The sequence below is a fragment of the Harpia harpyja genome, chromosome 11 (genome assembly GCF_026419915.1).
Source record: "Harpia harpyja isolate bHarHar1 chromosome 11, bHarHar1 primary haplotype, whole genome shotgun sequence".
NCBI classification, from domain to species: domain Eukaryota; kingdom Metazoa; phylum Chordata; class Aves; order Accipitriformes; family Accipitridae; genus Harpia; species Harpia harpyja.
This window is the reverse complement of record NC_068950.1, coordinates 7,344,808-7,371,840: the sequence shown is the minus strand read 5'-3', so window position 1 is coordinate 7,371,840 and position 27,033 is coordinate 7,344,808. Positions and strand designations below refer to the sequence as shown.

Sequence of the window (27,033 nt, the reverse complement as noted above, 5' to 3'; positions counted from 1 at the left end):
GGCAAGATTTCCCATAGTTTCCATCTGGTTTCCACCGTGCCCTGCGCCACTTTGCCCAGGGAGTGTCTCACCTGGGTGCGGGAGCAGAACCCTGGCTGCCGGGGGTGGCAAGGGGAGGCAGGCAGGGTGGCAGGCAGGGTGCCGGTGCCTGGCAGAGGGCTGGGTGCGCTCCGGCGCTGGAAGCGATGCCAGCTGAGGGATTAGGAGAGCTGAACAGACTCCATATCCACAGCATTGCTAGTTAAACAGCCCCAGCAATTAGGGAAATCCTGGCACTTTGGCTGACAAAGGCAGGGAGATCAAGCCCTCTCTGCAACTCCATGTTAGGAGTCTCACTCCACAGTGATTTCAGTTGCCTGCTCCACAGAGCACCGGCACACTCGTTTTGATCTCGGCGTGTGCAGACCACTCTCCAGCCCCAGCGCTCTTCAGGCTTCCTGCCCCGCTGCTTCAAAGCCAGCCCCGTGTGCCGGCCCTCGAGCCATCACCGGTGGGTGGAGGTGCTGGGCTGTCACCCACGATGCTGGGGTCCAGATCCCCCCCTTCAGCAGGGACCCCCCCCGGGTGATGCTGAGCGGCGGATCTCTGCAGACAGCGTGGCTGGCCGTGAAAGGGGGGTGAAGGCATCCTGCCCCCAGCCTGCGCTCGCTCGGCTCAGGGAAGAAGCCCACGGGGACAGCACCTCCCCATGTCCCGTGTGCCTCATCGCTCTGCAACCGGGGGGGACGCTGCCAGGCAGAGACGTGCCGGGGGGCTCTGCTGTGCTCTCTCCAGCTCTCCTCGCAGAAGGCAAAATGTATTTAAAAGCTCTGAGGTGCTTTTTGGGTGTCTGTACATGGTCGGTGAGTGGCTCAGCACTTCTCTTCCATCCCTCATGTTGGAGGAACCGCTGGTTTCACCAGCTTTGCATCGGCTCTCAGAATAAATTGTGTTTTCTTGCAATAACCTTTCAGTGACACTGCTGGTGGTTCAGGCATTCAGACCTCAGCACGGCCCACACCCAAACGCCTGCCTTACATCCCAGCATTTTATACAGCCAGATAAATGTTGCCTCATTTTTACCTGCCCCTGGTCTGGGTGTCCTTAGGACATGCTTGAGTCATATATCCCAGCTTTCTCTTTTGCAAAAAGGAGAGCTGGAATCCCGTTAAAATGGAAGCTGAAGGTATTTCATAGTTACAAGACGTCAGCAGCCAAGAGGTTTAAGAAAAACAGCAGGGAGAGAGGTTTCCAACAAAATCCTCGGGGCTGGCAGCCTTGTGCTTGCGCCGCAAATAGCTTGTCCTGTGGCTCATCTGCTAACTCTTAACATTCACATGACTTGGCTTATGCCGCGATTACCTTACCTGCCAGCTAGTCTCGTCTTAAAGAGCAGCGAAAAGGCATTCCCGCATCAAGCCCTGCAGGAATGCGCCAGGCGCCCTGAGCCGCCTCCGCCTTCCCCGCTTAATCACCCGGGGAATTCGTACCCTCTGCCTTCCCCTCTGCTGCCCTCGCTCTCAGCACTCCCTGGAGTATTTATATTGCGGACGGAGCCGCATAGCTTTTACCAAAGTTGGTCTGATGGACAGGGTGGCAGTGAAGCTCCCGAAATGCTGCTGGCTCTGGGCACACGATGGAGCAAGAATTCACTGATTTGTGGTCACCCTCCAGGTAGCAGCTGGTGCTGTAATGATGGCTGGCATGGTGGTACGGCCACGACTCAAGTAAGGGGCAGCTGCTCAGCATCGCTCAGATCCATCCTTCAGTTGCCTTTTTTGGGTCTGTACCTGGGACTGGCTGCATAGATGGGAGCCTACAGCTTTCCCTCTTGATCAGCAGCCGCTGGGGAGATAACATCGGTGATTTGCAGCAGCCAAACACCCCGCTCCTCTCCCAGCGCACGCCCAGCCCTTGCAAGCCACCTCTCGCTGTGAGCTGGTCACCCGGGCATGGCCCCCAACACCCGTGGTCCCCATGCAGGTAGGGGCACAGGAAAGCAGAACAGAGGCTTCTTCCTGCTCCTGTAGGACCCAGAGCCTGGCCTCAGTCACCGGCCGTGCTGTTACATCCCTCCCAGCACCGGGCAGGAGCCTCGTGCTGCTCCATGCAGCCTGCTCCCAGCCTTCTCGCCTCGATGGTCCCCTCCTCTCCCCAGGTGGAGGCTGGGGGCAAGATGCCATCACAGCTGCAAGGGGCTCATGGCCATGCATGGGGGACATGCAGCTCCGGGAAAGGTCCCTGGGAGCTGCGCACACCCCAGGCTCTGCGGGCTCTGGCACCACAGGGACCCACGCTGGTCCTGGCGTGGAGGACTCGGGTTCGCCGTGACTCCAGCAAGCACATTTAGTTCTGCTCCTCTATGCAAATCCTGTGTCTGCTGCCATTTTGGGGGGCCCCAACAGTGGCTGATGAGGAGGATGCCCTTTCCACTCCGGGTGCTGTGCTGTGACGGGGCCAGGGCGTCCCTTTTCCAGCAAGCGTGGGCAGCGTGCCAGGGGAGTGGAGCGTGCCGGGGCGGCTGGGGAGCACCCACAGGGCTGGGGTGCTGCTGCGGGGATGCTGGGGGAAGGAAAAGAAAAAAAAAGCAATGACAGAGGAAACAGGTTTATCAGCTCTCTGCAGAGGGCTGGGGCTCAGCCACAGGGGGTTTTCTGAGCCATGATTCAAAATCATGCCGGGCTCCTCCATGCAGCCGTCAGCCCAGAGAAAGCCTTGTGGCGGGGGTCTGGCAGCCCCGCCGGGGTGGGCATAGGGAGCGGGGACTCCCCAGCTTCTGCTTTATCCCCTCCAGTGGCTTTGTGAGCTCAGGCGTGACTGCAACCAGCTGGGAGCAGCCATGTGAGATGCTGCGAGGCTCAGTGCTGTGGGCACGGCCCCGGCAAACTCTGGGGCATCCCTGTGCCCCCAGGGGACCCAAACAGTGCCCGAGCCAGGGGAGAAGGGGGACAGGCTGGGGAGGGGAGGTGGCACAGCTGCTCTAGGGGAAGGAGAGCCTGGGACATGTGTGGGCAGATGGGTCGGAGGCTGTCCAGGAAGCGTGGGCAGAGCATCTGCGGCGGAGATGTCGTACCCCACGTCTCCCCAGTGCCGGCTGCAGGGGCTCGGGAGCAGCCAGACCCCAAAGGGCTCAGGTGTTGGGGGCCAACAGGGATGGAGCGAGGAGGCTGCCAGGGGCCAGGCGGGTGCCCTGTGTCCTGCCCTGGGGCTTGCCAAGTGCTCAGGGCTGGGCACCAGCCCAGCTGCGTCACTCGGGATGAGGTGGGGGGGACAGGACGGTTCAGGGGTGCGCTGGGATGGGACGTGGTGCTGACTCAGGCCCCTGCGGGAAGGCTGGTCCCGGCAGTCAGCCACCCATGGCCAGCTGCCAAGCCCAGCACCCTGCCATCCGAAAAGCCTTCATTTTCAGGCAGCAGAAAATCAACATCCTCCTTTCCGAAAGGTCACCTCAGCAGCAATGCAGCACAGCAAAGCATGAGGAGAGGGGGGGGGGAAGGTGACTGCCTGAGCCCTCCAGCCTGGCTCTGCTGGGCATCCCTCTCTGGCCCAGGTGGGATCGAGAGTCCCCCAGAGGGACAGAGCTGCTGTGGCCCCACAGCAGACCCCAAGGGAGGGAGAACAAGGACTAGGGTGCTCAAAGGCTGAACTCCAAGCCCTGTCGCCCTGGCCATTGCTGCCCAGGCCGTTATCTGTTGTCAGCTGCCCCGGGCAGGCGCTTGCCGTGCCACAGGGATGCTGGCACAGCCCTCCACACTGCTGGGACGTTCACCCATGGCAAAGCAGCTGCCAGAAACCACCTGAGGTCAAACTCCCCCAGGGCTTCAGAGGAAAAGATGCTGAAAGTGGTGTTTTATGAAAAGCTGCCTGAAAGAGGGGTTTGTTTCCGAGTGTGAGGAGCTGGTTCAAAGTGGGGGAAGCAGCTGCTGCCCGAGTAAACACAGAAACCAAAACCTTGCAGCGCCTGAATGGCTGTTCCCAGGAGTGGTGATGGTGCAGAGTATGGCCGCAACCTGTGCCAAGTGAGACCTGGTTTATATTCGACATGGTGGCCAGAGCAACCTGCCAGCCTTCGCCATCCTGCCACACTCCTCCTCTCCACAGTGCCGTGCCCCACCCATGGCAGGTTTGGCAGCGTCCGGGAACCAGCTCTGCCTGTCTCCTTTTGCTGCTTCACTTTTCAGACACTCTGGAGAAAAAAACTCACCACCCAGCACCAGCATGCCCAGCAGTGTAAGCCACCCAGCGCAGCCCTGTAGTGAGCCAGGGTGGGCACAGCCACGCACGGTTCCTCCAGCAGGCACCATCCCCAACAGCAGCCTCGGCCCTGTGGACACAAGGACACCCGGCGATGCCTAGACCTGAGCTGAGCAGTGGCAGCAGCAGGCACAGCCAAAACCGACAGCTTTTCTGAACGATCACTCTTGTGACAAGGCTCGTCACCTCTGTGCTCACGCGATGAGCAGAGCAGCTCCTGGGGCACCTCGCACCATCCTCTTTTCTTTTGCACCCTGCTGCTCTCTGCCTATACCCCGTGCCAAGGGTTTCCCAGCGGCAATGGGCATGCCGTGGGGCCAGAGAGAGCCTGTCTCTGCCCCCACAAACCCCCCAGCGCAGGGGGCTCAGATGCTGCAGAGGTGCCAGGACTTTGTGCTGCTCCCAGGTCCTGCTTCCCTCTCTGCTCCGCGTACGCCTGGCGTGGGACAGAAACTCTCAGCCTCTGTCAGGTTGAGGGGACCAGGCGCAGGAACCAGGGGATGCCTGGTAGGGAAACCTGGCAGGCAAAGGCTGCTCCAGAGCCTCTGGAGGCAGAGGGGCAGCTCGGAAACAGAAATGACGTGGGTGTCGGGTAGGAGGTGACTCAGGCAAACACCCTGCTGGAAAGCGTCACCATCCAGCTCGGTTGCAGCATCCCAGCCGTGTGACGGGATGAGGCCAGGCAGCACAGCCTTGCGTGACACAGTCCAGGCTGGAGCCCTCGCAGGCAGATCCTCCGATTCATGGGGAGGCAGCCCACGCCCAGCAAAGCTGGGGGTCTTTGGGGAGGCCAGGGCATTGCAACAAGGTGGGGGTCCCCTCAGGAGGAGCCCCTTTCATCTTGCCAGCTCTGGGCACGGCTCTACACCGTGCACCAGTTCTGTGCAGGCACTGCCATCTGCAGGCAGCGGCTCCAGGGCCAGCTCTGGGCCTCTGCCAGCACCAAGCGCACAGCACCGTGACTCCTGAGGGAGCAGCAACCCAACCACTACAGTCACCCATACCCAGCAGGGCTGCACCCTGCACCCACTCCTCGCTGCTGCACAGCAGGGCAGGGAGCCACGTCCCTGCACCCCCAATGTGCTCACCCAGCCCAGGCTCGAGCAAGCTGTTGGTTAACACGTGGAGAAACCAGCAGTGGCTTCTCCGCCCCGAGCAGCCGGCAATGGGACCAGAGCAACTAACCTCACGCCTGGCTGCTCAGGAGGTGCAGACAGCCCCCAGCAAAACAAAACTCAGCCTACACCTCCCTTGTACAGAGCATTGGCGGTACCTCTGCCCTGTGCAAGGGAGGAAAAGGGGCTCTATCTGAAACGCAGCAAAGGAGTTACTTATAAAAGTGCTCCTTGGAGCCCCATGCTGGCCTGTGGGAGCAGTCTCTTCCTTGCCTTCCTCTTCTTTAGGCAAGCAGCATTTGCAGCTCTGTGCCCTGTTAATACACACAATAGGGGACACATACTCCACTCCCAGTTTGTTCTGCTTCATGTGAACAGCATTGCCACAAAACTGTCCCCATAAAAATCTGCCCATGCACCCACAAGGCTCTGCCCATGCTGAGGTGGCTGCCTGCCCACATCCAACAGGCAGAGACACATGCCAGCAGGGAAAGAGACCACTGCTGTAACTAAAGTATAGTCTCTCTGCCAGAAAACAGCCAAGAACATGTTTTTCAACTAGTTCTGCCTCTAAAAAGGAGCCCTTACCCCAGGTGGCTTCAGCTATGGGGCCTTTACCCTCCTGTATCCCTGGAAGGAAAGAAAGCATCCTCTGAGATCACAGAAACAAGACATGGGAAACTCCACGCTGCAGAGTGGATTTTTCAGAAGCGTTTATTTCACTGCTGACACTGGGGCTGCAGTAGGCAACTGCTCACCCAGCTGCCCTTTGCTGCAGAAGCATCACTCCCCTCCAATCATGACAATCCACATATGGTCGGTGTCTGCTCACCTTTCAGAGCCTACGTTCCAAGACCTACATCACTGGGATATTCACCTGTTCGGGACACCACTTAAAAGGATTAAAAATAATGATAATAATAATAAAGCAATCTACAAAGTAACACTTGGAGGCATCATGCAGAAACCAGATGATTTTAAGACTACATGGCAGATCAGATTTGCTAGGTTTATTGGACGAGTGCTAACTGCTTCCCTGCCAGTCCAACACAGTGCCAAGCTGGGGTGTTCCCAGTCAGGACAATAGCTCTGTTCCCTACCAGTGGCAGGAAACATTTCTAGGTCACAGCTTATACTTCCAGAACTACACAAGATTATGTGCTTGTGAAAGGTGCCGGGGAGTCCTGAAACTTCCTTCTGTGACACTGCCTGCTTCCTACCAAGTGGCAGACACTTGAGTGCAGAAGAGTGCCTGAGCTGTGGGGTTTCTTTTTTTTTTTTTAAATAAAAACAAAAGCTGACTGGTAAAATGTTATTCTTAGCACAGGTGGACAAAAAAATTAAAAAAAAAATTACATTACACTGGAAGTCTATAGATTGGCCCATAAGAAAGAAGTAGCTATATACTATTGCCCCACAACAAGTTTTTCTTCACCTACAGTTTCAACTTCCCAAGTGAGGTAGGGAGAGGGTGACCACATGAAAAAAAGGTGGTGTTTCCAAAGGATTCCACTGTTTTTAAATTATCCTTTTGAATCCTTCATGTAAAGTTGAAGTGTTTTTTAAGGAAACACTGCTTTTTCTTCACAACATTCAGAGTTTTGGTTTTTTTGGTTGTTTTAGGTGGGGGAAAGAGGGAGAAAGAAAACAAGCATCCCAGAGATGAAACGCTGGCAGTTTTGACATATTTTGGAAGGAAAGCACAGTTATAAAAAGGAAGGAAATAATGTAGTGAATCTGCAGATGGAAGGGTAAAAAAAAAAAAAACAGAGTGCTGACATAGTTTGCACTGTGCCCGCTCCAACAGCATTGAATTACACACCCTGTTCACATGGAAACATACTGTCATACACAGCTGTCAGGAGAGGGAAAGTAGACACTTAACGAACCTGTAGTTTAATTTTATAGGAATCAGTAATATAGAAGCCTTTCATTGCCCCTCCTAGTACTAGACAGAATGTATTTTAAGGCATAATTTAACATCCATTTCTTCCTAAAGCAATTTAAAGTGTAACAAGCCAACGTGTCAAGACACAGAAAACTCAACAATAGCTATTCTGACAGAGATGAAAGCTATTATATGTACAGTGCAGTATTTGCCTTCAAACAGGGGAGTCTTGTCTTTAAAAAAAAAGAAAAGAAAGAAAAATAACTGCAGACCCAGATTCTAAAAAAGCAAACATTGCCAACACAAGGAATGTTCATTAGAGTCCAGTTCCCACTAGAGCTACTCAATAGGAGGACGTACAATGTGATTATGCTAAACCGCGCTGATTGACTGTTCCCAGAGCATGCCCCCAGGAGGTGGGGGGCAGAACCATGGGAGGCCAAACTCTGCAGTACCCTAGTGCAAACTGCCTCAGAGGAAAAGCCTGTAGTCAACAAGCCTTTACTACACCTATTGTTAGGCTTCAGTAAGAGGTGTAGTAGTCAGGTGTCACCTAACAATTTCAGGACACTCCCATAAAGGTGATGGTCCTGTGTGGATTCTAATGCACATCCCCCGTGAACAGTGTCCTGCACACATACACCTGCCAGGCTACCGACTTTCCCTCTTCCGTGGCTGCAACTGGCTCACAGCCACCAGAATCTCACATAGACGATCAACATGATAAAAAACACAGCTACCGCTGCAAGTTTGGCGTAAGTGGAACGCATGTTCAGATACTTCGCATCCTGACGGTACTTCTTGGACAAACTGGACAAGCTGTTGGCCTTGGAATCCAGAGCTGTTAAAGTGAAAGGGGAGAGAAGTTAACCAAGATTAACCCAATCAGGTGTTCCCCAAATGTTACATTAACTGAACAAGTTTCTCTGGAGCAGCTGGAAGCGCAGCAGTTTCACGCCACAGCACGCCCTGTACCTGTCTGCACTGCTCTAGTGCTTATCCTGCTGGGAAGAGAGCCACCCAAACTGGTGAGATGCTGGTCTTGACCAAAATAAGCACCAGTACCTGCCGGGTGCTTTAGGATGCAACTGATCCAACCGAAACACCCACCGAGCCCATTGCTTTTTCAGGACGTTCAGGGATTAGCAAGTCTTTCCCTCCGGTATGCTCTACCCAGCCAGCTGACCGAGGGGACAAGGAACTGTATGACAAATATCAGCTATTCCCTGTACCTGAAAGTGCCTCTCCTCGCTGTAAGACTTCCTCAATGTTGGCCACCATAATCCTCTGCACATCCTGCAGCTCTGTGTTGATGGAGCCCAGGTTCCTCCTCGCCCGGCTATCAATGTAGAGTTTCTTGGTTTTCTGTATGTAGGTATCTGGAACAAGAAGGGGCTATCAAGAGGGAATCTCGCCTAATATAGAGCAGCCCGGCTGCTGAAGGAATGGGAGCACTACTGAGACAGCCAGCAGACTGCATGTAAATATTCACTGGAGCAAGGCCAAGAGACTTGAAGCAGGAAATCTGAATCAAAGGACATTTACCATTTCCCTACCACTTCTCTATTCTCTTGCTTAAAACACCCTGTCGTGGTTTAACCCCAGCCAGCAACTAAGCACCACGCAGCCGCTCACTCACTTCCCCCCCACCCAGTGGGATGGGGGAGAAAATCGGGAAAAAAGAAGCAAAACCCGCAGGTTGAGATAAGAATGGTTTAACAGAACAGAAAAGGAGAAACTAATAATGATAACACTAATAAAATGACAACAGCAATAATGAAAGGACTGGAACGTACAAATGATGCGCAGTGTAATTGCTCACCACCTGCCGACCGACACCCAGCTAGTCCCTGAGCGGCGATTCCCTGCCCTCACTTCCCAGTTCCTGTACTAGATGGGACATCACATGGTATGGAATACCCTGTTGGCCAGTTTGAGTCAGGTGCCCTGGCTGTGTCCTGTGCCAACTTCTTGTGCCCCTCCAGCTTTCTCGCTGGCTGGTCATGAGAAGCTGAAAAATCCTTGACATTAGTCTAAACACTACTTAGCAACAACTGAAAACATCAGTGTTATCAACATTCTTCACATACTGAACTCAAAACATAGCACCGTACCAGCTACTAGGAAGACAGTTAACTCTATCCCAGCTGAAACTAGGACACACCCATTTCTCTAGTGCCAAGAAGGGGCTGAACTGTCAATTCCATAGCCCAAGCTGGAGAGGATCCTGTGGCTGCTGCTCCCTCCCAGCAAGAAGTTTCCTAACTAGCCACAAGGAGAGGGATCTCACCAAATTCAATGAAGGAATAGGGCCTGGAGACCGTTGGCACCTTCTTGCCATGCTGCTCATCAAACTCTGAATGCAAGTCTTCCAGATATGCAAAGGCCAGTTTCTTGGGGAATGCAGCTTCACACAGGACCAGGTAACACACTCCTTTCTCAATGATGTAGCTAAAAGAACAGCAAACAGAGCATTATCAAACAATTTTGAATCTGTGCTATCAAACACCACCCTGCACACCTTTAATCCTATGAGGCAACGAGAACTGGGTACAGGGACTTCCAGCTTGCCACGTCTGGATCAGGTGTAAACCTTTCTACAAAGTAATGGGTTATTTTTTCCTTTACCTGAAATAAATTTTCCTGTAGCCCCAGACCTTATACCTGTGCCAACAGCCCTGAACTTTGACTTTACGAGAACAAAAGCTGGCCTGTGAGTATCATTAGCTTAACAAAATACCAGCAACAGAAGTGTTATAATTTTGGAGTAAAAAAGGGAGGACACCCTCCCTCCCATAGTCAGAGGGAGGGAAGCATAAGAAAGTTTGCCAGCAGAGTAGAGGGGAAGGTGGCCAACACAGCTCTAAGACAATGCAGCACAGCCAAGTACCTGAGGCCCACAAATGGGAAGCTCTGCCCTGAGATTAGGGGACACACAAGAATTTGGTTTCAGCGTGCTAAAAAACCATCCAGTGACTACCAGCTCCTGCTTTACATTTTGGAGGGCTAGCTATCCCCTTCCCTGCCAACACCAGGCTGTTGGTGGGGTTTCGCTACCCACATGCATGACCTGAAATGCAGCTGGGGAAAAATATTGGTGCCAGATGGGTTCTGGTGACTTCCCCTACAGCTTTGCCATGGGTAAGGATGACTGTGCTACCAGCTCTTCGGCTGCGATGTGAGGAGCTCCAAAATGTACGTTGGAACAGGATCTGCTATTGCTGTGCAACGCTGCTTGGTTTGTTCTGCAGCTGAATGCGCAGAGAGGTTCTCTTCTCCTCCCACTGCCCCATCCCCATTACATGTAATTTTTAGTTGTTCACAGAGGTTTAGTGCTGACCTTGTTTCAGTGTAAGCTCCAGTGCCTCCATCAGCACTGAGAAGGGCCTTTCATTATAATTCAGCTAAAAAGCCTACTGAAATAAGGGATAAGATAGAACCAATCTTGAGATTATTTAGGCTTTGCTACAACTGTCTGCTGCTGCACATTGCCAAATACATTTTCCTCCTCGTTTAGCCAACAGAAAAATAAAGACAACAGTATTCCCACCAAAACCAAGAGAGTGGAGACAGTAGATAGCCCTGCATACACTTTTGAATGCTTATCTGTACTATTCAGGGTGGAATTTAAATGCTACTTTTATGTTACCTTCCTTTGACTTTCTGCATAATACCATTATGTAGCAGTCTAGTTAGCATAAAGATTAACAGTGTATTAAAGAATTGACCCAGTCACGAGGGCACTGTAGTTAAATAAGTAGCTTAAAATTTTGTTAATAGCTGCATCAGGCTTACAAAACAACTTCTCCCTCACACTGTTTTTCCAGATAGCCCCAACAGGTCCAAGTGCTTTGAATTAACCATCCTCAACTGTTTCTAGGCTCAGGAACATCCATTTCTCCTGCCTCTATGTGGCCCGTGTGCAAATCCCACCAGCCTTCAAACAACAACCGACCCATCCCAACCAGAAGCAAGAAACTCCAGTTACAATAATCCATTCCACAAGTGTGCCCCCATGAGCCCATGCTTTTATTCTTTTTTATGTCCCTCAGCTTGGACTGCATCAGTGCATAAGACTAATCCTACAGTAGTACCTCATGCCTCTGTTCTTCCCTTACCCTTGGAGACCTGCTTGACAGCTTGGAGTTGCTACCAGTCATCACCCAGAGCTTGATTTATCTACTGTCATGAACAGCAAGACTTGAAAAAAATCTTTTGAAATAAGGAAAACTCATGTTGACATAAGGAAAACATCTGTACTCTGGATTTCTACACACTGAGTACAGCCAGTAGGTTTCTTATCATTACCTTGGATCATTTTGAGAAAGAAAAGCTTTATCCTGGTAACAGTGGCAAAGGCCAAGGGTTGTTTTCAACATGACAGGTAAGAGCCACTTCAGCCATTCATCAGCCAAAGGTCAACTACTGACTGACAGCACAGCAGACTCCATCGGTGTTTCTGTACCTGCACAGCCATGTACACCGAGTGCTGTAGCTGAAAGGGTGACACAGCTTTTGGAGCCAAAGTCTAAATATTACATTTGACAGAAATTATCCCAGTGGTCATAGTTTAAGCTTCACATTTCAGCAAGACTAGGCTCTTCTCTGAATTGATCAAGCTAAAAATGTTCAACACCACCTCAGCAAGTTCAGCACTATCCGTAGCCACACTTGTAACTCTCATACCACAAAATGCTCTACCCTGGTTTGTGCTGCCCTCAGCAGTCAGAGCTCTGATTTGGCAACAAAATGGTGTGCTGCATTAACAAACAGCATGGCCATCAGTCAGCATTATTTTACACTAAATCGCAAACTCCCCCATTTCTTCCCCTTCCTGTACTGTTCTCTCAGGAGGTTTTCTGATCTGAAAGTATTCTTTTCATATAGGTCCTGCCTTAATGTCCCATCTTAAAGGGGGCAGCAGTTGAGTGCTTTGCAGCAGCTGTCAATTGCCTGTGGAACTTGTCTAACCTAACTAACTCAATGCAGAAGGAGAAACACTCCTTTTCCTGCTCATCTGACAGCCAGGTAACCTGTTTGATTCGAGACAGCTGTCAAAACATGAGCTTGCTCAAGTCCTCCCGCCTTGTCAGAACCAGTGACATTACAGCCACCATTAAGAGCCTTCGATTTCCTGGGCACTGTAAGTGGCACAGCCTTCCCAGACATCGCTCTGCTTGCGTCATGGAAGCAACACAAGAAGGGATTTACTAGGATCTATGCAGACTCTTTCCCATAGGATCTACACAGACTCTTTCTCAAGGCTTCACTGCCAGTGGAGTTACACCCCTGCAGTGCCATGGAAACATTTAAACCCAGAGTTTTTAAATTCGATACAGTGCAGCCCTTTGGAGTTAACTCTGGCAACAACACCCAAACCCGACAGGAGATAGGGATGGCCAGGCTATTTTAATCAGGGCTATCCTCTGACCACTGTAACTCCCTATCAAAGGCAACCAGAAGCCAAGAGAAAAAAGATTAAAAAAAAAATCTTGTCGCAGTTATCATACATAAGCCAACCACAAGAAAAGTTGTCCTCAAAACCTCATGGCTTTTGCCAAAGATTGCCCTTCCAAAAAACTCCTGTTCCTGTCTTTTCATGTCACTGAATCTCTAAAGAAAGGCACAGGGCAGGAGATTTGCTAAAGGGCCCTTGTTATAGAAACAGAGACCTAAAGCCAACCTTGCCCTGCATTCAGAGGCTGTCTCCCACTCACCCAGCCGTAAACGCGCACCCGGTCACCAGGGCTGGAGAATCGAGAGGGATCCTGCTGCCGGCAGTGAAGCAGGACTGGTGCCAAGCGTGGGAAACCTTGGTGCACGGCTGGCAAAACTGCACAACTCTGCCCTGGTGATCTCCCGTGGCACCTGATCTCAGAGACTTCTAACAATTTTTTCTGCTAATAGCATATTTCTGATTCTTAACAAGATCTTGGGCTTGACTAAGTTCTCAAGGATTATTCTGCTAGGTAATTACATGCCATGTAAGGAAGCATTTCCTTTCTCAAACATAAGCTTGCTCTCCTGCCCTTCACTGACTGTCGACTCTTCCTCTGTTTACTTGTCTTTCCAGTTCCCTTGCTATTGATTAGGGAGTAAGGATGTCTGACCCACATTCTCTGTAAGTTTTCATTATTTTATATTCAAGTTCCCTTGTTAGTGTACTGCCAGAGAAAGCCAAAAGTGCTTTTAAGTTGAGAGTTTCCAAACAGTTTCGGAAATTAATTAAACACACCCAACACACTTGGCAACAATAAGACTGAATCTACCAGATGAGAGAAAAAAGTTTGTCAGATATTAAGGAAATAATAATATTAAAAAAATCAGAGATGCTCTATGTGCTTCTAACACATGAAGCTAATGCGTGAAAAGACACACCCTCATGGGATATACAGAGAGGGAAATCTTGAGCAAGAGGAGCTCACAGTGGTACCGCCAAACTGCTTTTACCACGAACATCACTTTTTTAAAAAGACAAGACACAGGACGTACAGAAAATGCACTGAAGGTATCTTAGAGAGTGCAAACAAACAGAAAAGCCTTAAAGGGAACAGACCCTACACTGTCTTCAGCAAAGGCAGAACTATGAACCTGGCTGAAAAACAAGCGCCAGACAGCAGTGTGCCAAGAAGTAAAAACTCACAGGCTCTCCCCTCCGAGCAGCTATTACACTTCAGCTAGCAGGGCAGATAGTTCAATAACTCGCCCTCTCTCAGGCAGCCCAATTTCTAACAAATCCTCACCCTGACCCAGAAGTGCCTTCACTTATTTCCATGGCGGCAGAAGCCTGTTCCTCCATCACGCCTACAGATACTTACTGGAAAGCCATGGCTCCTGCTTCGAGAGTACATCTCGTGGGGGACTGCTCGTTCAGCTTGCGGAAGAGCTGCTTCGCTTGACTCTGGTACTGCTGTAGATCGCGGCCTGACTGAGAAGGGAGGACAGGCGGTTGGGGGCGGCTACTACCGGAGAAAAACCACCCGCCCGCAGGCGGGGGGCTCCGGGGGGGTGGGGGGGGGTGGGGTGGGCAGGCTCAGCCCGAGGAGAAGGAGCTGCCCCCAGCAGCAGAGGCGTCTCTCCACCTCCCACCCGAAACCGCCAGGCGGGAAATGCTTGTGCAAGAGCCGCCCAACTTGTGGGAGGGGGCTACGAGGGTCGGGCTGGGCCGGCCCCCCGCCCGCTCCTCGCCGACACACCGAGGCGGGCCCCCCGTCCGCGCCCCCCGCCCACGAGCAGTCCCACCTGCTCGTCCTCCTGCATGGAGGCGGCCAGCGGGAGCCCGTCCGCCACACGGGCGATCATCGTGAGCAGCACCATCTCCGCGGCCCCACTGCGGCCCGCCCGCCGCTCAGACCCGCACCCGCCGCCTGCCCCTGCCACGGAGCTGGCCGGAAACTGCCGCTGCAACATCCGGTCCCACCGCCGCCAGTAGCACGGGCACTTCCGGCCGCGCTCCAGGAAACCGCCCGGGCGGCAACACGACCCCGCCGCTAAGGGGCCGCAGCGGGAGAAGGGGAGAGAAACGCAGCAGAACCGGGCGCAGCCACATCCCCTTCCTGGCCACGCCCCCTCAGCGCAGACACGCCCCCTGCGCCGGAGCACCGCCCACATACAAAGCCACGCCCCTCAGCTTTAGCCACGCCCCACCGAGCTCCCCACCGTGATTTAGCCCCGCCCCCTCGGGCCCAGCCCCCTCACACGTGATGCCCCCCCCGCCGGGGAGGGGCGGCGGCGCAGGCGGCGGCGGCGGCGGCCCGGTGGGCGCGCGCCAGGCCAGCAGCGATGGCGGCGGCGGCAGAACGGAGCCGCCTCAGCTTCCCGGGCGGTGCCGGGGCCCTGGGGCGGCCCGTGCCTATGAACCTTTTCGCCACCTGGGAGATCGACGGTTCCAGTCCGAGCTGCGTCCCCAGGTAACGGCGGGTGGACCTTTCCTCTCAAGCGGGCAGCCCCCTCAGCCCCCCTTTCCCCTCAGCTTTGCGGTCCTTCCCTCCGTTTCAGGGTCTCTTCCCTCCCCTTCGGGGTGTCCCACCCCTCACCGTTACCACAGCGGTGGGCTGGGTTCCCCCTACCCCTTCAGTGGGTTTTGGGGTGCGGGGGGGGGGATGCAAGGATCCCCGGACCCTAAAAAGGCGGGAGGGTGCTGCTCTCTCCACCAGGTCTGTGAGGGGGTCATACTATGCTCCCCACCCCATGCGTTTGATTGCCCCCCCGCAAAAAATCTGGTGTGGGGTGTGTGTTGGTGGGTGCGTTTGGGGTGTCCAGCTCCTTCTGAGACCGGGTTGTGGGTTGTGCTCCCCGTGCCCCACTATCCTGTGTGGGGTGTCCTGTTAATGGGGGCTTTGCCTGGTAAATGCCCCATGTCAGTTGCTTCGAGGTGGGCATCAGTTTTTCTTCTGTTAGTTTTTCACCTGCTCCCAGTCTTGAATCTTTCCCCGCCGCTGGTGTGTGTGTATAAACACGCAGATGTGATCCCTGCCTGTGCTTTTTTTAGCCCGCATGGGAGGGATCCCTTTTAGTTTTTATAAAATTTGTGCTTTTCAAGTCTGGCTTTAACAGAATGCCTTTGAGGATTTAAACGCGCCAAAGATGAATCTTTGAAGTGCTCCTCTTTCTCTCTCTTTTTTTTTTTTTTTTAATAGGGACACAGCAAGTGAGCAAAAAGGGAACAGAGTCATCAGGCTGACCTCACAGGAATGTAAAGCTTTGCAAGCTTTGCAACCCCCCCAAATCCCGCTGTCTTCTGTGCTGTCCAGATAGCAGGCTGGACTTGATGGCCATGGCCCCTGTCTTGCAGGCTAGCAGCTTGCTCATGGGACTAGTAACTATCTTAGCTTAAACATTACCCACAGTCATAGTGCTTTGACATCATGAGCAGGAAGATAGCATGGGGTAGAAGAAAACCAGAGTCCTGCAATTGCAGATGATCTTGGTTTGTAACAGCTTATCTGTGCTGACAGTGCCTTGGTATCTCTTGGGCAGCAACTTTCTGTGCTTGTGTCTTGTTTAGCCTTTCTTCTCTGCAGTGGGAGGTCTTGGAAGGGGAGTAGCACCAAGGGGAATGTGCCCCTCTTCAAGGAGTCCCTCTGCTGCAGAAGGAGTTGCCTGTGTAGGAGGAGCTGGAGAACAGTTGGTGCACTTTTGTTTTTTTGCACTGGATTCCAGTGCAGTTTGCATCAACCCTGGTGGTGTACAGAGGACTCGAAGGCCTTCTTGTAATGCCGTTTTGAAACCTGTTCTCTCCATTGCACCCTTGACCTCAGGAAGGTGGTTGGGTTTCCAGCTCATCCAACCTAGTGCCTGTTAAACTGAAATAAAAAAGAAATGTCCGTTGCTGTCAAGGACTTTTAGTTCTGCATTATCATTTATGCTGATACTTGCAGATCTGAAAACGAGCTCACAACATAGCTTGCTGTTTGCAAATCTGTAGATGACCGGAAAATGCAGTGTAAGGACACTGGCCTTGCCTTGATGTAGTAGGGGGTGGGGATGCATCTGCCCAGGACTTGGCATTTAGGGTGGGTCCTGGGTGCTTGAATTGCATTGGGCAGGTGGGCAGCAGATTGCAGGCGGCTGGTCGAGGGGCCAGGAGGAATCTGGGTGATGCAAAGGACATGTGGGTATCTGGGCAGGTGGGGCAGAACTGGGGCTTGAGGGGGAAATTTTGGAGTCACTGAAGCAAGCTGTGAAGCAGGGGCTGGTGAAAGTGCTCAGATTGCATGCCCTGGGGCCTGAGGCATCAGTGAGAGAGCTGAGGCAATTAGGACCTTCTAGGAACATGGCTTTTGCATGAGGGAGTTTGTGTGTAGCGGTGGGTCCCTCTGGTTTCAGCCCTGTTGGTGCCATCACTTTTGCTTGCTGTTCCTGGATGCCCTTTTCTCCTAGAGCCCGGGGGGATAAGCTGACAACCAGCTGCCGCATCCGGCCGCTGCTGACTGACTGAGCAGGTCTTTCCACAGCCCCGCTGGACCTGGACTGCCCCACATGGGCTGGGCAAGCCTGCAAGGGCTGCGTACGGGGTGCAGCGTATGGCAGGTCTGCAGCTGTAGCTGTGGGTGCCAAGTGGTTTTTTTTTGTTAATCTGAAGTGAAGTCGGGAGCAGCTGAGGTTGCAGCTTCTGCAGTGATTTTAGTCTGATTGCACGGTGAGGTGTGTGCTATGCTGCATGTGCTGGGCAAACGCTGAATTCTTTAGCAGCAGTGAGGGGGCAGAGCCTAGACACTCAATTCTGTTGTTTCTAATCATTTAACATCATGTCTTGTGATGCTACATTGGATCCATGCTTTGCATTTCATTACAGGCTTTGCAACAAACCTCTCTGTCAGAGAAGGCAGGAGTTTGAAAACCTTTAAGTTATACTACTGCCTCTGTATTTTAAGTTCCTGTTGTAATGATTTTTCCTGTGGCACAGCAGCATTTAAGATTCTTTGTGTTAAAGTGAGAGAGACTGGGATGAAAACCATTCTGCAGGGGAAACAATTTTCAAAATGAGCTTGTTGTTCAAGCAGACATCTGTTGGGACATGAAAGGAGGATGTGGAGGAGAGTGGGCCTTAGTGTGTGGTCAAGTACTGTGGAAATGCCTTGGTGTCTTCTGAGATTTCTACCAGTTACAAGTTCCCCTCTGGGTTTCTGTTGACAGGATAGGCCTTCCTAGTTGAGAAGAGGCTTGAACTTGGCAGAAAGTCAGAGGATTCTTGGGAGACAGGCATGTGTCTGGGGAGGGAGTGTTGCTTCCTTCCCTTTTCTTTTTGGTACAATAAATCTTACCCCATTTCTAAACCGTTTCTCCTACAGTAAGCTGGAGCAGGAGGGGCTGGAAGGAAGCAGTGCCTGGAGCGGCCTGTGCTTGCATCGCCCTAAATTGTGTGGGTGGGTGTTGAGGTGGAGGGCCTCATGCGGCTGTGGTGTATGCTTCCCAGATGATGGCTGAGAACTGGACTGTGGGAGGGAGATCTCTAAAGCACTGCTCTTCAACGCACTCTTCTTTGGCGGGTGATGTACTGAAAACCTATTCAGCTTGGGTGGGGTGTCAGTAAAATCTGGAAGGCTGCCTTGGTGCGTCCATGGAGTTTCCTTGTGTGAAAAGGCTGTGTCTAAATTTAAGGAAGAATAATAGTGAAGAGTCATAGTGTTGTTCTGCAATTGTGTGTTTTGAGTGAAACACAAGGTTAGGTGGTGTTTTACACTGGTTTGCCTTTCTCCTCTGCCATTCACAGAAATGATTTTCTGATTTCTTTCTTGAGCACATGTAGCTCCTGGGGGTTTTGACTATAGTGCTTCTGAAATGCAAGTACTTTCTTTTAGTCATCCCAGAAATGTGACTCAAACTGTCTCACTGTCTGGGTGTAACCGCTACATACCAGAAGGGAGAGATGCCTACCTTTTTCTGCTGTTTCTTTCTTCTGTGCATTGAAATATTTTCCTTTGAGGAAGGTTACATTATATGCAAAGTTCTCCCTACCACCTGTAAAAACTGAGTGTGATCTTCTTGCTGCATGGCTGTGAGAGAATCAACACTTTCTCCCTCAGTTTCCTCACACTGAAAAGTAAGAATTATTCTCTGGATTTTGTTGGTTTTTTTCTTTCCGGTCTGTTGATGAAGCTGTGGGTGTGAATGGCAGGATGCAGTACCGTCCCATCTTGAAGGAACCTCACGAGGAGACGGCACCATGGGGAGGCTGTCTAGAGGAAGAGTGGTCCTGGGGGGAAAGTTTTGTTGGAAGGGGGTCTGCTGGAGCAAGAGAAGGCAAGGGTTGGTGCTTGCATTCAGAATAGGTTTTGTTTTAGGCTACTGCCTTAATTGTCACATACTTGAGAAAGTTCCTGCTAAGCTTTGAATGGTAAAGTGAGGTTGAGTGTATTGAAACCAAACTGCACATGGAGCAGGTGTGACTTGGTATCCCTTGGAGATACGAAGGAAGCCTGTGGCACAGACCTGGGAAGAGACAGTGCTGGAGATCTGAGGTTGTTTACCAGGCACTGCCTGACCATTTCTCATGTCAGCTCACCTCTGTAGCTTGCCTGCTGGATGAGGAAACATGAAGGAAATCCATGTGCATCCCCTGGACTCGAACAAGAGGTTGCTGGTGCAGAGATGTTACTGCTCAGCATGCTGCGGGATGGCCTCAAAGCACGTGGACTTTCACACTAGCCCTGGTGCGGACGTCCCCAGGGGCAATGGAAACTGATTGGGGTGAGGCTGCGGATTCACAGCAGCTGAGTAGATCCTAACAATTTGTTCATGCCTCGGGCTGTGTGCTCCTCTCCCTGTGCCAGCTCCCATCTTTCACTGGTCTGTCTCGCTGTTGGGTTCCTCTAGAATAATAAGTTGCAGTGGTTTGCAGAGGGGTCTGCAAGCATGTAAAGGTAACGGCAGGGATGTGTGACCAGGAGGGATACTGTGAGGACTGCTGGGTCATAGAGCCACTCCAGCAATCAGCATGTTTGCACCCCTATGTGGTGTTAATTCCCTCTCCCAGCCGAGTGCTGAGGGGGTTGTGACCTGTGTGATGTCCATGGCTGGCTGTTCTCTGTGAGGTTCAGCTGCAAACGCACTCGGAAGGGGGAGGCTTTGCCTCTTGGTACAAAGGATGCATGCCTACACTGGGAAAGGGAACTTCTCTTGGCCAGTGAGAGCATGTTCTGACCTGGCTTGAGTAATGACAACTACGTGCTGTATCGGCAGAGAAAGGTGGATGACTTGCTAGAGTAATAATTATGATCAGGTGATGCTACATAATTAAAAATGCTGATTAATTCAAGTAGGGAGAGATGTTAAGTTAAATGTATCTTAATCTCCTGATCTAATGGTATGCTAACATTTAGGAGAGAACTTTTGTTTGTTAGGATAACTGCTGGCACATGCATTGGGAGCTGACTGTAGATTTTTGGTACATTAGGAACTAGGAAAATGTCTAATTACTCAGATGACTAGGTACGTTTCAGAAGTGCTTATTTGGAGGCTTTGTTTTGACTTTGTTTGAATAGCATGGAATGCCTAACATTTTACCAATGAAGGAAATTGAATACAAATGAGCGCACAGGATAGGCTTTAAAAAAAATCACTAAGGCAATGCTGAATATGAGATGCATGAGGAAAAGCATCCACAACTGAGCAATAGAAATGAAATGCTTGGGGTAAAGCACAGTGGCCAAAACCAACCCCTTTATTCTTAGAGCTAGGAGATTCTATTTCTCCTCCTTCGTCTTCGTGGAAGGGATCAAGACCAAAATAACATTACTTCACGCAAGATCAAGTGATCCCTTAGTGTTCCCCCTGTAAATCCTATCACAGCAGTTACTGAGTTTGTCACTTTGTATGATACTACTGAATGTAATTTGGACTCTTGTATTCAGTGGAAAAAATTTTCTGTCTAGAGGCTGAGTGGTTTGTTGGAGTCAAACTTCCAGTTAGGCCTATTTTGAGTTGTCTTTTAGCTGACATAAGGTGAAGCTTGTGCATGTCAAGAACAGTCCTGAAAAAGTCTTAAAATCTCAAAGCTGTTAGTGAAAGGTCTCTGGATGGGATAGTGTGTGGTTTTCATCTGGACGCTTTGCACATGCCCAGTGCAGAAGGGCGTTGAGAGTGGAAGGAAAGGGCTGCTCTTTCGAAGGGCCTCTTTCCTTGCCTTCCACCAAGTGAAGCTGCCAAAGAGACCTTCCCCTCATGTTCTCTGGCAGGTCTGGCCCATGCTTCTTCAGCCCTGCATGGCAGGAGGCGACCCTGCAGCTGCTTTGTCCAAGAAATAAAAGCTCTTTTGAATGGAGCTGTTGGTACTCCACCTTTCATCAGCTCTGAGCATGCGGGTGATTTTGGTGGCAAGCTTGTGGCTGTATCAAATTAACGATGAAATGATTTGCATAATAGATTAATCAACCAGCAACAAAATGTCCCTCTTTTCTGCCAAGAAAAGAAAAGCAACAACTCAGCTGTTACAAGAGGCCATTATGTTCCTTGCAACCCTTAATCTTTCTTTTTCCAAGAGCACTTCGTGTTTTGGCCTCGCGCAGGAAGCTGGCCTGCTCACTGGCTTTATTTGCGTCACATCTTGGCAGCTTTTTCTGATTCTTTTGGGCCAAATTTTGCCACCGTTATGGTGACCTTCTAGGGAGGGTATTTCCTATGGAATTGGTGGCTGGCTGCCAAACAACTTTGTATTGCCAGGTCCTCCATTAGTCTTCGCCCTTCCATTGACTTACTAAAGAGAGTGAAATTCCTCTGAGCCCCTCATGCTCCTTCAGAACTGCCCCATTTCCCTGGGAAGTCGGGGAGCAGGAGGGCGAGGGGGAGTGGGGAGCCTCAGAGAGTAACTGTGAGTGGGCAGGAACTGGTCACTGTATTTTATTTTTCCTGTGTTTCTACCTCCCTATAAGCCAGCAATATGAATTTCCTAACCTGTATAGTCCTCCTGTGGCTCCAGATGCGATATCTGCATGTCCTTCCTTGGTAGAAGAATGCCACCTCCCAGACAGTGCTGGGGGAGTTTTATTCCGAATGGATCCTAACGTGCAGATGATAAGAGGCTTAACTGCCTAATTGAATGTGATAGCGTGAAGCTCCTCTCATGGTGAGGTTTAATTGGATTATGGTACTGTACAGTGATGTGGAGGCTTGCAGGGCATGCAGCCAGCTTCACAAGGAGAGAGTGGATCCTTGCTAATCACTCATTTGTTTAAAACAATGAATTGCCTGGAGAGCTCTGATGGGCATGCAGCAGCCAGTAGCCTTGGAGGAGGGATTCCTCAAAAATGAGGGTTGTTGATGACTACTGCACATGTAGACCCTGCCCTTGGGTCAGTGCAACTGTAGTAGAGGGTCTGCAGATCTACCTGGTGAGCCCGAGTCTGGGGAAAGGAGGAGGAGATGAGCTCCTCGTGTTTAGAAAACTAGATGTGTGGGCCTTCTTGTTGACTGCTGGTGTCTGGAACCCTTTTCCTCCTCTAGAACTACTTCAGCGTTTCTTGCAGCGCTTTGCTTGGCTGTGTCACTTGTCATGAGCTGTGCCTTACTTCTGAGGTGGCCTGCTCATTCCTTCTCATCTAGCAGCTGCGAGTCTGCAGGCCAGTCGGCTTCAAGTGCAGTTTCTTGCAGGGCAATAACTATTTTTGATCAGGAGCTCAAATGGCAGTGTTGGACCTCCCCTGCTCCAGTGAGAAGGCAATCTAATTTTTAAAGTGTGCAGCAGAAATAAAAATCAGAGCAGCTTGTATGCTGTGAAGTTTGCTTGGTGGAGGCTCTCGTGCATGTAAACTAGAGCTGGGGTCTGCAAGCCACAAAGTGTGCTGTTGCTTGCCTGGCTTGGGATGGTGCGTGGTGGCTGCTGCACCTTTGCAGCGCCTGTGTTTTGGGTGCAGCTCCTGGAGGCTGTGTGCTTTGTTGAAGTAGCGGTCTGCCTGAACTGCTGAGTGGCTGTTCTTGGGAGTTCTTGCACTGAAAGTAAGAGTGTTTGTTTTACTGATATTTCAAAAGAGTTTGAAATCTGCATGATTGCTCAGATCTTATTTCAGAAGAGTTGTCAAGGAAAATAGCATTTGTTCTTCTGTAAGCAGGCAGATTAGCATAAAACATCAACTTTGATGTTGTGCAGCAGTGTGCTCCGCATCCATAGCCTCTGTGCTGGTTTGGAGAGTTAACCATCTCATAGATCTTTGAATGTGCTGGGAAATACCCCCAAGGATGGTGTGTGCCATTTGGGCAGGGAGCAGCACGTGGACACTGGAAGGTTTTGATCAACTCGTCCTGTTTCCTGCAGTGGCTCATCCAAACTGTATTGAGGTGAAGTAAATAAATGTGATCGCTTTGCTGTTGCTGGGAAATGGTAGTTTAGCCACCTTTTCCCCAGTGCTCCAAGATGTGTGGGACCTCCCCAGACGCTCTGGTTTGGTCTAAAGATAAACCAACTCCCCTTTCCTTCTCATTCATCTTTTTGGCAGTCAGGTGCTCTGAAGCTTGTAGGAGGTAAGTGGAAGGGAGTAGAGAAGAGGGAACACTGGTGTTTAACCAAAACCTGCACAGCTTGCAGGTCCTCCTGGGCCCTGGGGAGGTAGTTTCTTTTGTTCTAAAAATTAAAAAAGGAACAAACCTGGTGATCCAGAGTTGATTTTTTTTAAGTGTATGTTGCTGGGGCTGGGGAGAGGTGGAATTTTGAAGGTGTGAGGCTGTAAAGGAGTGGGGGAATCAAGTGTGTGGCTGTGTGCAGGGTGAAGTGAAACATGTTTTCACTGCTCAGCAATATACTTTATTTTGCTGTTAAAAATCTTTTGAACAAAGACACTGTCTCCTTCCATCAGATCCCTTTGCTCTGTTAAGCTTGACTGTTCCAAAATCCTTCCCTGCTCTTTTTACTTTTCTACAAAGCCAATGTAGTGTGAGGGCTTGCAGGTGCTCCTCACTGCTGGTAAGTAAATGTCATGTGCAGGAGAGAGATTCCTAGAGATCTTCACCTCTGCAGGGAAACACATATGGAGGGCTGCAAATGGAGACATGGGAAAGCCACAGTGCTCATAATGCTGTTCTGGTTTGTGTTTCAAGCCTTTCTAGTGCAGGGTGCTCATTAATGGCCAAAATGAGCTACAGTTTGCACATACACTTGTCTGATATGTGTTTCCCAACAGGCACTAGGCCAGATCTAGATATAGAGCAGAGAATAACCCCCATCAAGAGATTCTTAGGAAGCCTTATCTATATATAGTCTATATAAGTCTGTATCCCCTTTCTGCTGAGAGGATAATCTCTGCCTGGGGAACGTGGTTAATGCAGATATACCCCAGCTTCTGAGAACCAGGCAAAGGTCCACCAGTATCACATCTGCTGTGTCCTGTGTGAGTGATCCCTAACGTGTCCTGGCTTCTGCTGCGGTGGGTTGCAGTGAGGAATTCTCTGTCGAGGGCCCCAGCTGCACTGCTCTGTGCCATGACCATGCTGTTGCAGCAAGCTGGTGACATGCTGCTGCGGCCAGCTAGGCTTATCTTCTGCAGGAGCATGCAGCAGCCGTCAGCTAGAGGGAACAGCTGTGAAGGCTGGGGCACATTGTCTGTGTGGAGCTGATGATGCCTGCGCCTTTGGCGCATGTTGGTCTGTTGGGCACTTTCCTTAAAGCAGAGAGATTGTAGCTTGGCAGCGACTTGTAACAGCTCTTGTAGGATTTTTATGCCAGTGCAATTCCCTTTCTTGCAGCTGCTTACCAGGGTGTACCATGAAAGGACCCTGCACAGACATACTGCTTCTTCTGGAATGAGAAACAATTTGCAGTGCTCAGCCCACCTGGTTCATCCTATTGCAGCAGGAAAAAAAAAAAAAAAAGGACTAGCAAGTGGCTTAGATCAGAAGTGGGAACACACAGCGAGGTGGACAATGCTGCCCTTTCACACACCAGTGTGGTCTCCTATTAATTTATGTACAGGTGCAGTTTCACAGTTAGGATGTCTGAGGCCATTCCCAGTTAGCCTTCCTTTCTCTATAGTAGGCGACTTTTTCCAGCTGGTGCACCATGGGGTTTCATAGCTGCTGAGGACCAGCCACAGAGGAGTACAGCCTTCTTTCTACTGCAGAGAGTTTGCTGCCCACCTAGCATTTTTGCAGTGCGTCCTGAAACCGAAGAAGTGAGAGTCTAGGGAGCGTTGTACCAACTTGAAATGTTAGTCTGTGAATAGCTCGTGAGGTTGTGTTGGACCTGCTGAAGGCATGGCTTCTCTTTGGATGCATTTGACTCTGGGATTGTGGGTCTAGAGCAGCCCCGTTTTCTACGCTGGAGAGGTTGATTCCTTTCTCTTGTCTTTTAGGGAGCTGGTCTGGCAGCATAACTCTTAACCCTGTTCAGGCTGGAACCTTGACAAGACATGCTCTGCCTTTCCTAAGCCCATGAAAGTCATAGGGCTGTTGGAGGACATCTCCTCGCACACGTTTTTACAAATATAGCAGGATCGTTTGAGGTCACTCAGTCTTGAGTTTCTTCAGGGAAAGCACACTTCAGCTGGAGGCTGTGCCAGAGCTAGATTTGACTGCCTCTGGAGGGGCTGTTCTGAAAATGGGTGTCTGTAACATGGGGTCTAATCTCAAGACAATTCTGCAAACTTCCTAGCTCATCAGATACGCGTGCAGTCTTTATTTCACCTTGTCACGTGTGTCCTGATTTCACTGCTGCCTCAACCGTGTGAACTCAGTGGTTTGTAACGGGGACAGGGACATTACCATTCTCAGCAGAGCAAATGTAGTATCTGTTTCCGTATGTGGGGAGCCAGCATCAGGCCTCTCTACCTTTTTACCATTCCATCTGTGCAGTGGATAATTGTGGGTGTAAGACACAAGCATTTACCAGTCCTCTGCCTGTTACAGCAAAGCTCCAATAGTGCTCTCACTGAAGAGCTCTTTCTCAGATGTGCATGGAGCTGTGTGTACTGTCCTGACACTCTGTAGGTAAGGTTATAGCTAGCTTTTACCAGCTCCACTGAGGCTGATGTGTCTGGTGGCTCTTTATAACCTACCTGCTTAGGCTGCTGCTTGCCAGCACCTTTTGCCTTGTGCCAGTGCAAGCATTTGAGAGTTCACATGGTAAAGTGGACCAGGGCAGGATTTAGGGAGTAGAGGTGAGGAAGTGGGTTGTTTCAGTTGGATGAATTCTCTGCTGTGCTTTGCTGCATGATGGTCCTAATGCTTGTGCAGACAGAGTGTGGGGATGAGGACGGAGCAGGTAACCCATTTAATCTAGTGCTGCTGCTGGAAAGTCATCAAGTGGAAGCAATAAGTGGTTCTGCATGCTCCCAGTGTACGCACCACATTTCTAATTTAGCAGAGCTTATCTTTAGGCTGGGGAAATGACTTTTAATGACTGTGGGAGAAGTCCAGCCCCTTGTTTAGAGGCTTGTGTTTTAGCTGCCTGCTAGAAACCCTGGGTGGTCCAAAGTCTTGTGTGTGTTCTTCAGCTTGGGGCTGCTGTTGTCAGAGCTGTGGAGTGGGTCAAGGGGAAGAGATGGTTGAGGTGGCGGTGGTCTTTCCTTCTTTTGGGCTCTAAGGGGAGCTCTCTGGTGGGAAGGTTTTGAGAGCTAGGCTCTTTGCAAGGAGATTGTCAGACAGGGGCTTTCTGACTTGAATAATTGACAGTGTAACCAAAGCTAGTGGAGATTGTTGGGGATGTAACTGAATCCTTCACACCGATTCTTATGCAAATTCAAACATGTGGTCCTGGTTTCTAATGGGACACCTACAAATACAGCTGGCTCCATTCAGAACGCTGCATTCATGCGCTGGATCTTTAATTGCTAATGACTTTATAGTAAGAGTGTGACTTGCAGAGCTGCATCTGTAACAGTTTCTCAGTGCTGCTTTTACCTGTATGCATGGAAGTTTCCTTGTAGATTTTACGTAAGTGACCTGTGGAGGTTCTGGCACGTGGTTTGCTGTGTTTGGTGCTGAAACTGTCCATTGCCATTCTGCTCTGGTTCAGTAGCAAAATGAGCTTGAACATTTCAGTGCTGTTTTCTTCGCTGATGGTGTTGGGGCTCATTGAAGGTAAATTAAATGACCTTGAGTTCTGCAGAAAATAATTTGGTGTATTTAACACTGAGTGCAAATAATCTTAAGTTTCCACCCAGTAAATCTATAACTGCAAGTTGATGAGCACATTTGATATTTTGTGCTCCAGGGGGAGACTGGTGTCTGCAACCTCCTGGCACAGCTTCAAAATTAGGCTTTTTTTCATAAATGTGCCACGTGGTAATGGAGTAGTTGGTCAAGACCATGTGAGCTTAATTTCTTTAAAATATAAACAGCCTAGAAATGTTTGTTTATGTACAAAATATC

At 50.6% G+C, this 27,033-nt stretch overlaps 2 protein-coding genes across 12 annotated transcripts in view; one reads left to right on the top strand and one right to left on the bottom strand.

Annotated features, from left to right (window-relative positions):
* Nucleotides 1–6,037: 6,037 nt before the first annotated feature.
* On the bottom strand, nt 6,038–14,650 carry SEC22B (SEC22 homolog B, vesicle trafficking protein). Its single transcript, XM_052801875.1, has 5 exons — nt 14,479–14,650; nt 14,055–14,164; nt 9,527–9,687; nt 8,469–8,615; nt 6,038–8,077 (listed from the first exon to the last, which is right to left on the bottom strand). The coding sequence occupies exons 1-5, from the start codon at nt 14,644–14,646 to the stop codon at nt 7,923–7,925; spliced, it is 741 nt and encodes a 246-aa protein (XP_052657835.1). The 5' UTR covers nt 14,647–14,650; the 3' UTR covers nt 6,038–7,922.
* A 297-nt stretch (nt 14,651–14,947) lies between these two features.
* Nucleotides 14,948–27,033, top strand: part of PACS2 (phosphofurin acidic cluster sorting protein 2) — an 84,412-nt gene continuing 72,326 nt past the window's right edge. For 10 of the 11 annotated variants that reach the window (XM_052800804.1, XM_052800798.1, XM_052800797.1 and 7 more), the window contains exon 1: nt 14,948–15,146. In XM_052800804.1, the coding sequence (XP_052656764.1) occupies nt 15,019–15,146 (128 nt within the window). In that variant the 5' untranslated portion in view covers nt 14,948–15,018. Of the gene's footprint in view, nt 15,147–25,950; nt 26,000–27,033 lie in introns of those variants that run through there. The other variant, XM_052800803.1, reaches the window with a different exon arrangement.